The following is a 10455-nucleotide window of genomic DNA, read 5'->3' on the forward strand; positions in this document are numbered from 1 at the left end:
CACATTACAACATGAATATACCTTTCACACATGCTAAATGAAAGAAGATAGATACAAAAGTCCATAAATTATATGGGTCCTACTATATGAAATATTCAAAACAGGCAAATACAAATTTTTTTTTTTGGTTTTCTTTTTCTTTTTTTGGTACTAGGGATTGAATCCAAGGGCATTCAATAACTAGCCACATGCCTGGTCCTTGTTATTTTTTAAGATAGAGTCTAGGTAAGTTGCATAGGGCCTCACTACATTGCTGAGCCTGGCCTTGAACTTGTGATCCTCCTGCCTCAGCCTCTCAAGTTACTGGGATTACAGATGTGCACTACCACACCTGACTCAAAACAGGCAAATCCAAAGAGACAGAAAGCAGATTAAGTTGTTACCAGGAACTGGGAAGAATAGGAATGGAAAAGTGACGGCTTAATAGGTAGACAGTTCCTTTGGGATGATGAAAATGTTCTAGAACTAGACAGTTGTGATGGCTACATAACATTTTGAATGTATTAAATGTCACAAGTGACAAATTTTATAGTATTTTACCATATTTTTTTAAATGAAAAGCATTCCATTTCCTATAAATATTATTTCTTTACACTACTCTCCTAGGATAATATTCTGCCATAAAGAATTATTAAAATATTTTAAAATTGGTGCTGAAGGTATATCTCATGGTTGAAAGCTCTTCCTAGCACATACAAGGCCCCAGGTTTATTCCCCAGTATGGCAAAAATGTGTGTGCGTGTGTGTGTGTGTGTGTATGTGTGTGTGTGTATACACACATATATATACAAAGTATTTTCATGCAATACTAGAGAACAATTATTGAACTCTACATACATCTCTCACTATCTTTCTTCTTCCTACCTTCTAGGTCTGTTTTGTTTTGTTATATGATTGGTTAAAGATGACTGGTTTGAGAAACCAATAGTCAATTTCAGCTGTTTGGAATAGAAGGATTAATAAGGACTGAATAGTAAAATGTTGCTTAATGACAAAATAGAAGCCACAAAGGGTTTAGCCATAGTTCACAGCTTCACTCTTCTCTCGATGCCTACATCAAATAACAATGAAAAAAATAATAATACACGGACTGGGAAGAGAGAAAGCCCATGTTGGCTTGTTCCTCAAAAACGATTTATTTTAATTAGATAAAGAAAATATTATTTTTATAAGATAGCAACCAGGATGTGAAAATAAGGTACTTCTTTAAGTTTTATAACAAAGCTTTACTCATATAATCATAACAATAAAAGTTCCCAATAAAAAAACGAATAACTTGAGTAACTTAATTATAAAATAACTTATTCAAGCAAAATAAATACTTACCTCATCTATAACTTTTGAAAACTGTTGTAAAGTAGAGCTCATAACTTCATCATCACCCCCCAATGGAAAACGCTAAAAAAATGTTAAACAGAGATGAAGTAAAAGTTCAATACTATATGAATCTTGTAACTGATAGCATCAGAATTTAAATTTTCAAGTAACTTCAGAAAATTTCTAAATTTCAAATAAGCTCCAGAAATGTCATTTTTAATACAGTAATTTTCATAATTAAGAAACATTATATTATGCTAGGAATTCAGTGATTTGGAATTTAGCTCCAGTTCCTCCAAAATCCCTGTAATCTTGAGCAAGACTGTTTCTTCATTTGTTAAAAAATAAATAAATAAATGAAAGGTAAACTAGATAACCTCGGTACCTAGCATTAAATCATTATAATTATCTCAACATAAGGGCTATACTGAAATCTCAATGGCATATTCTGTGAAGTCAGGAAAGCTTAAAGATTCTTGATGAGGAAGTCCTTATCTGTACAGATACAATATTATGGTATATTTTAAATCATGCTCTTAAATATCTGATATTCGATACCTGTTTTTCATATTCTTTTAAAAGTTTCGAAGTCAGGTGTGTTGCTGCACTTAATTCATTCTATGGAAAAAGATTAGTATTCAAATTAGCACAATATTACTTATCAAGAAAAAAGTTTTAGTCAAAGATACATAGGCCACCTTTATTACTACCATTAAAGCATTTCAAAAAGAAACTCAACCATAAAAGAGAATTCAGCAAGGAATTCAGCAATGTTCCAAGTATGTGCTGCTGCTGCTGCTTTTCTTTGATAATAAAACTAAGCATTAAATATTTTTTGTAAAAAAATCTACATGCTATATTCTTTATTTTAAATTAATTTTAAAAACATCATATACAGTATGAAACCACTGATACATAGGTGCATTTTTTCAATTTGTTTTTTTAGTGTTAAATATTTTAAAAGCTAAAAAGAAAACTGTACAAAGCCTTAGCAAAATCTTTAGATTCTACATAGATGACTGGTTATCATTCTCTCTAGATGCTGATGCCAGACTATAAGCATTTAATAACATACAACCAAAATATAGTTGTTGACTACTGGGCATGCTGTTGTATACCAATAATCCCAGTGGCTTGGGAGGTTGAGGCAGGAGGATCACAAGTTCAAAGATAGTCTCAGCAACTTAGCAAGGCTCTAAGCAACTTAGGGAGACCCGTCACCCTGTATCAAAATAAAAAATAGATGGGCTGGGATGTGACTCAGTGGTCAGTGGTTAACTGCCCCTGGATTTAATCCCTGGTACCCCGCCCCCCCAAAAAAAAGCAAAATGTGGTTGACTTAGGGGCTGGAGTAGTGGTAGAGCACTTGCCTGACACGTGTGAGGCACTGGGTTTGATTCTCAGCACCACATATAAATAAATAAATAAAAGGTCCATTGACAATTAAAAAATGTTTTTTAAAAAATGTAGTTGACTTGGTCATAACACAGCAACACAGTCATATGAAAGGGTTTTTTGTTTTGTTTTGGTATCGGGCATTAAACCCAGCAGGTACTTAATCACTGAGCCACAACCCCAGCCCTCTTCAGTCAAATCTTAAATGAAGACTACTATTAGTGATTTTTATTTTCTTTCAGTAATGGGGATTGAACCCAGGAAAACTACCATTGACCTATATCCCCAGCACTTTTTATTTTTTGAGACAAGGTCTCAATAAATTGCTGAGGCTGACTTTGAACTTGCAATCCTATTGCCTCAGCCTTCTGGGATTAGAGGTATGAACTACAGCACTCAGCTACTTACCGTTTTTTTATTTATTTATTTATTTTTGGTACTAGGGATTGAACCCAGGGGTACTTAACTACTCAGACACAACCCCAGCCCCTACTTTTTTTTTTTTTTTTTTTGAGAGAGAGACAGACAGGATCTCACCAAGTTTCTTAGGACCACACTAAATTGCTGAGGCTGGCTTTGAACTTGCAATCCTCCGGCCTCGGCCTCCCAAGATATGGGGATATAGGCATGTGCCACTGTTAGTGATTTTTAACAAGAAAGCTCTTCTTACTGTGTTTGGGGAGAAGGGACTGATGTTTCAATCTTGTTACTTTTGTGGTGCTACAAACTATACACTAGTAACAGAAATGTAAACTCTGGTATACAATATATTTAATGTTCATTCATCCTTTCAACAAATATTTATTACTAGTATTTCAGGACAAGGCTAGGCACCAATAAACAAAACAGACACTATTCTCTGTCCTTATGGGGCTCAAAGATTAATTTTTAAACAGCATTGTATTAGACCTTAGCTTTTTACCTGTGCATCATAAATCCGATGCATAGCTTGATACAATTGGTTCATATAGTTGGAAATAGCTGTAGCATCTTCTTCAAAAACACCTAGTAAAGACCTTGTCTGTATAAAAGAAAATAAATTAAAAAGCTATGTTAATTGGTATATAGATAAGATGGGAAAACTTTTTTTTCTAAAAGAAGCAAAAATAGTAAGATAACAGAGCTCCAGTAATTATGAGTTTTAATCTATTTTCTCTTTTTAAAGTAATGCTAAGAAGTCAGGGGGTTTTTTTTCTCTGTTTCACTTCATTAAAAATGAGGTATTTTCCAACTACATCACAATCTTTTCCCAAATATGTTACAAAAACTTTAGGAGGAACAATAAAGGTGTAATTTTATTGGTTAGAATTTCTGTAATTGTATTAAGAAGAAATACTACAGATTAAAATTTAAAATTTTAAATTCTGCACTTAAGATGGTAGATGAGAGGGGCTTGGGATGTGGCTCAAGCGGTAGCGCGCTCGCCTAGTATGCGTACGACCCAGGTTCGATCCTCAGCACCACATACCAACAAAGATGTTGTGTCCGCCAAGAACTGAAAAATAAATATTAAAAATTCTCTCTCTCTCTCTCTCCTCTCTCTTTAAAAAAAAAAAAAGATGGTAGATGAGAGAACAAAGGTAGTGTAGTGTAGTAGGCTCCTAAAATGCAAGAAATAAAATCAAGAATCAATAAATGGGATGGCTTCCAATTAAAAAGTTTCTTCTCAGCAAAGGAAATAATTAAGGAGAGGAGAGAGCATACAGATTGGGAGAAAATCTTTACCACATGCATTAATCTCTAGGATATATAAAGAACTAAAAAAACACCAACAAAACAAATAACCCAATCAATAAAAGGGCTAAGGAACTAGACAAACACTTCACAGAATAAGAAATACAATTGATCAACAAATATATGAAAAAGTGTTCAACAACTTTAGCAATTAGAGAAATTCAAATCAAAACTACTCTAAGATTTCATCTCACTCCTGTCAGAATGGCAATCATCAAGCATACAGGCAACAATAAATGCTGGCAATGATGTGGGAGAAAAGGTACACTCATACATTGCTGGTGGGACTGCAAATTGGTGCAACCGCTATGGAAAACAGTATGGAGATTCCTCAGAAAATTGGGAATGGAACCACCATTTGACCTAGCAATCACACTCCTTGGTTTATACCCAAAGGACTTAAAATCAGCATACTATAGTGATACAGCCACAACAATGTTTATAGCAGCTCAATTCACCATAGCTAGACTATGGAACCAACCTAGGTGTCCCTCAATGGATGAATGGAAAGAAAATGTGATATGTATACTCAATGGAATATTACTCAGCTTTAAAGAAAAGTGAAATTATAGCATTTGCCAGTAAATGGTTGGAGTTGGTGAAGTAAGCCAATCCCACAAAACCAAAGGCCGAATGTTTTTCTAATATGTGGATGCTAATTCACAATAAGGAGGGAAGCACTAGGGAAGAATAGCATTACCTTAGATTAGGTAGAAGAAAGTAATGGGAGGGGAGAGGAGGGGATATGGGGAGAGGAAAGATAGCAGAATAAAACAGACAGTATTACTGTGAAAAAAAAAAAAATATATATATATATATATGACTACATGACCAATATGATTCTGCAACATGTACACTCAGAAAAATGAGAAATTATATCGCATCTACGTATAAGTGCATAAACGCATTTTACTGTCATATATAAGTAATTAAAACAAATTTTTTAAAAATTTTAATTCGATACTTAAACTAAAAACAAATCAACACAAACATTCAAAACTTAGGGGCCTGAGGGTTTAACTTTCTAGTAAAGCATCTGCCTAGCATGTCTCTCTGGGTTTCAACTGCGGCTTAAGAGTGCCACACACATACATACACACACACACACACACACACACACACACACACACACTAATTTAACAGTATTCTATTCATAAATATTTAAATGCTTTATTATAGGATAACCTAATATGATTATTTCCTTTCTTAAATGGTCTCTTCTTAGTACCAAATCTCCCTCTGTCCTAATCTAAAATAATACCACAGTACAGTCTACAAAATAGTAACTAGGTTTTTCTGAATGAAGGATTTTAGTTTCCTCTTCATATGTTTCTATATTGTTTGGCATTCTTTTTTCTACAATGAGCAACTTAAAATGATATTTATTCTAAGGGGGAACACTTGTAAATAAGTAATAATGTCAATAAAATTATCAAAGATAGTAAATGGTGGAACAAGCTTGTAATCCCAGCTACTTGAGAGGTAGAGGCAGGAGGATCACCAAGTTCAAGGCCAGTCTGGGCAATTTAGCAAGACCCTGTATCAAAATAAAATAAAAGAGACTGGAAATGTAGGATATGGCTCAGCAGTAGAGTGCCCTGGGTTCAATCCCCAGTACTGGGGGGGGAAAAAAATCAAAGAAAAGAAAACTCAGTTTATCAAAAGCAAATGATGATCACTATTTTTTTCCCAAAGGCAATGGAAAAATTAGAATACTAATAAGTACTGAGATAACTTAAGCTTAAAAATCTAAAAAATGACCTTATATTTTATTCCCTAGCTTCTATTCCTTTCGTCCAGAAGTCAAAAGCTAAGTCAATACAGTATAAAGTGGGAAGGGTTGGGGGAACACAAGATTATTATTATGCTGGTTTAAGCAGTCCATATTATCAGTCCCCTACTTCCCCAGGCCTCTGAGATTTGGATTTGATAGAAGCTGTTTTTAGTTTAGTTTTGATTTTTTAATTTCGGAGACATGATCTAAATTGCTCAGACTGGCTCAGCTCAAGCAGTCCTCCTGCCTCAGGCTCCAAGTAGCTGAGAATACAAGCACACACCACCTGCTAAATTTGACATAATCTTTTTCACTCTAGTGCTCTAGCTTTACTCCCATTCCCATCAGTGCTATCTTAAGATGTAAAAAAGATGGACTGGGGATGGAGGTTAGTGAGAGAATACATGCCTAGCATGTGCAAATTTCACGGTTCAATGCCTAGCACCACAAAAAAAAATTTTTTTTTTAATATGTCTGTGTAAAAGAAAGCATCAGGGCTGGGAATATAGCTCAGATGATAGGATAACCTAATAACCAATAATCCTCAATTGGTAGGATAACCTCACATGCACAAGACCTTGGGCTTAATCCCCAGCAAAACATACACACACACACACACACACACACACACATCAGGAAATCTTGATAGGCCAGTACCCCACCCCCCTTTTGGTACTGTGGACTGAATCCAGAGGTATCTACCACTGACCTAGTTCTTTTCTATTTTTATTTTTGTACTAGGGATTGAACTCAGGGGCGTTTAACCACCGAACCACATCCCCAGCCCTTTTTGTATTTTATTTAGAGATAGTGTCTCACTGAGTTGCTTAGGGCCTCACTAAATTGCTGAGGCTAGCTTTGAACTCAGGATCCTCCTGCCTCAGCCTCCTGAGTCTCTGGGATTACAGGCTTGCTCCAGCTAGGCTTTTTTATGTTTTGATATTTTGCCTTTATATTTATGGAAACAAACCTTCAGACAGATGTTATCATACATGCTCTCATGTAAACATTTAAAAAATATATAAGCAGCATAAATTTAATATATTCCTAAAACTTTTATACTCAGTTCAATCAACTCATAAAGTCCAATAAATCATTTTCCAATCCACGTCCTAAATATCGATGTTTTCTCATACTTTTCTCAGTACCACGGGATGACGAGTATTTCTTAGAAGTGCTTCAGTTTAGTCTCTAACTTTTTTTTTTTTTTTTTTTTTGTATTGGGGATTTAAGTCCTTGAATTTGCAATCCTGCTTTCTCAGTCTTCAAGATCATGGGATTAAAAGACATGTACCACCATACCCAGTTCCTAAAAATTTCTTGTAAGAGATAGATGCTTGTTAAGTTTTGATGATAAGGCTTGTTTCTACCAGATAGAAAAGTAAGATTTTCAAACAACCAGGACTGACTTTCTTTCCTCAAATTAATTTGTTGGCTGAATGCAAAGACTGCACTTGGACACAATTGCCACTAGGAGCAACAACCAAAATGTACATTTGCATACAAGGGAGAGTGGAGCTGCCACCTGGCTAATAGCAATTGTTAAAATACCACAGACACCATGATCACACATGCCTATAGTTCCAGCTACTTGGGTGGCTAAAGCAGATGGATCACTTCAGCTTATGAGTTTGAAGATAGCCTGTGCAACATTATGAGATCTTGTTTCATTAAAAAAATAAATAAATAAACATCTCTAAGGGGAATTACAATCTGAGATGTCAAAATGTGGGGGAGCACACTCCATAATCAGGAGTATTTCATGTTATGAAAAGAAGGAAGCCTCCATTTGTGAACAAGGTGGTTTTCAATATCGTATTATACATGAATCATTAAGATATATATACATAAAATCAGTTATTTTTAAAGGTTGTTAGTAATTATAAAGTTTTATTTTGATTCTGATTTTCGGAATAATATATAAATACAGACAAACCATCTATTGTAGGCTTAAGATTTTGTGCTTCTACAGGTAACTTTTGCAGAATGGTATGGTTTGGGCAAAATAATTCTAAAGATATTTACATACCTGTAATCCCAGCAACTAGGGAGAATGAGGCTGGAGGATTAAGTTCCAACTCAGCCTCAGCAAGTTAGAGAGACTATCTTAAAATTTAAAAACATTAAACGGACTGGGGATGTACCTCAGTGGTAAAGCATCCCTGGGTATGAAAATAAAATGGGCTCAGTGTTAGAATGCCTTATAGTGGGTTCAATTCCCAGTATATTTTTTAAAAAATTTAAAATTAAGGAAAAGATAACTATAATCCCTGATGGCCTTTCATGACTCCCAAGCTCTAATTTTTTCACATAGCAACAACAGGTCACTTTTGATAAGGATCAATTAATCTATTAAAAAATTTGTATTAGGAACTTTAAAAGTTTCATATACTCTATTATTTCTTAGGCTTACATAGTCCAAAATAAGAACAAAAATTTTTGCCTAAAAGCATTAATTTCAGTCCCTATTTTTGGGGGGGTGGGTACTAGAGACTGAACCCAGAGGTGCTTTACCACCCAGCAACATTCCCAGCCTGGTTCATTTTATTTATTTATTTATTTGGTACTGGAAATTAAACCCTGGGGTGCTTAACCACTGAGTCACATCTCCAGCGCTTTCATTTTTATTTTTTTAATTTTGAGACAGGGTCTAAATTGCTTGGGCCTCACTAATTTACTGAGGCTGGCTTTGAACTTGCAATTCTTAGGCCTCAGCCTCTGAAGTTGGTGGAGTTACAAGTGTATGCCACGGTGCCCAGCCCTTTTTATTTTTCAGTGAGGCAAGGTCTGAGTTGCTTAGGGCCTTATTAAGTTGCTGAGGCTGGCCTTGAACTTGTGATCCTCCTGCCTCAGCCTCCTGAGTTGCTGGGATTACAGATGTGAGCCACCATGCCCTGCTCAGCCCTATTTATAGAAGAATTTGAGGAAAATTGAGCACAGTGGCACAAGCCTTTAGTGACAACTACTCAAGAGGTAAAAGAATCTCTCCAGCTATCCTGGCCAATATAGTGAGTAAGACCTCCTCTCAAAAAAAAAGTGGTGGGGGGGGGAGCTAGAGTTGTAGCTCAGCAATAGAGCAATTGCCTTATACATGTGAGGCACTGCATTTGATTCTCAGCACCACATATAAATAAGCAAATAAAATAAAGGTCCATGGACAACTAAAAAAATATTTTAAAAAAAATTAAAGGAATCATGCCGTCTTTCAAATTCTTTTCATTAAGAAAAAATGAAGACATGTAAGCTATATTTTTAAAAACAGGATAAAACTATTATGTACAATAAATTTGGGGAAAAAATGAGCAATTTGCCTTTAAAGTGGAAGGTACTAAGTGGCAGTGGAGGCTACAATCTCCATCTCCTCGGTTGCAGATCCAAGGCTATCCATCCTGCCTTAATGTTCTCCCGAAGAATTAGGCTCAGTGGCACAAACCTATAATCCCAGCAATTCAGGAGACTAAGGCAGGAGGACTGCAAGTTTGAGGTCAGCCTGGGCAATTCAGTGAGACCCTGTCTCAAAAATAAAAAGGGTTTGGATATAGCTCAGTGGTAGGGCATGAGTTAAAACCCCAGTACCAAAAACAAAACAAATTACCCCCAGGGTCTTACTTTCCTAAATCCCAGCTTCCCAAGTAATTTTCCCAAATAAATATTACCTTGTTCAAATTTATTACCTCTAGAAACTGAATATCAACATGACTATTTCATTAAAATTCAATATAAAACTGATACTAATATGAGGCACACTTATTAAAAAAACTAATTCTCAAATTGTAAACTAATTGTGTGAAAAGTTGAAAATTATCTCTGCCTCTAGTCATGGCTAGGGCACTGTGCAAACCATACTGAGCTGTTTATAGACTTTAAGTGCTGTAAAAAATCATATAGGCCAGGTAAAGGAAGAGAGGCAACTTGTCTTATATAATAAAAAGTAAATGACAAAGAGCACCTGACCCATGCAACCCACAAAATTGTTGCAAATCATCTGAAACAAATATAGCTTATAACTTTATATTGAGGAACTAATAAGGAAAAATTTGATCAGAGGCAGGCATAGTGGCGTAGGCCTATAATCCCAGCAGCTCTGAGACTGAGACAGGAGGGTCATGAGTTCAAAGACAGCCTCAGCAAAAGAGAGGCAGTGAAACCCTGTCTCTAAATAAAATACAAAATAGGGCTAGGGATGTGGCTCAGAGTTCAATCCCCGGTATCCCCGCCCCCCCCCCCCCCCCCGC

At 35.6% G+C, this 10455-nt stretch overlaps 1 protein-coding gene across 7 annotated transcripts in view; it reads right to left on the bottom strand.

The window, feature by feature from the left end:
• The window catches only part of Appl1 (adaptor protein, phosphotyrosine interacting with PH domain and leucine zipper 1), an 80280-nt gene that overhangs the window by 68396 nt on the left and 1429 nt on the right, over positions 1 to 10455 (bottom strand). For all 7 annotated transcript variants that reach the window (XR_013434440.1, XR_013434442.1, XR_013434439.1 and 4 more), the window contains exons 2-4: positions 3635 to 3733; positions 1876 to 1935; positions 1327 to 1398 (exon numbers count right to left, since the gene is read on the bottom strand). Coding sequence is in view for 4 of the 7 variants with exons in the window: in XM_078038353.1 (XP_077894479.1) it covers positions 1327 to 1398; positions 1876 to 1935; positions 3635 to 3733 (231 nt within the window). In the remaining 3 variants the exon portion in view is untranslated. The remainder of the gene's footprint in view (positions 1 to 1326; positions 1399 to 1875; positions 1936 to 3634; positions 3734 to 10455) is intronic.

Source organism: Ictidomys tridecemlineatus, chromosome 2 (assembly GCF_052094955.1).
Source record: "Ictidomys tridecemlineatus isolate mIctTri1 chromosome 2, mIctTri1.hap1, whole genome shotgun sequence".
Lineage (NCBI taxonomy): Eukaryota > Metazoa > Chordata > Mammalia > Rodentia > Sciuridae > Ictidomys > Ictidomys tridecemlineatus.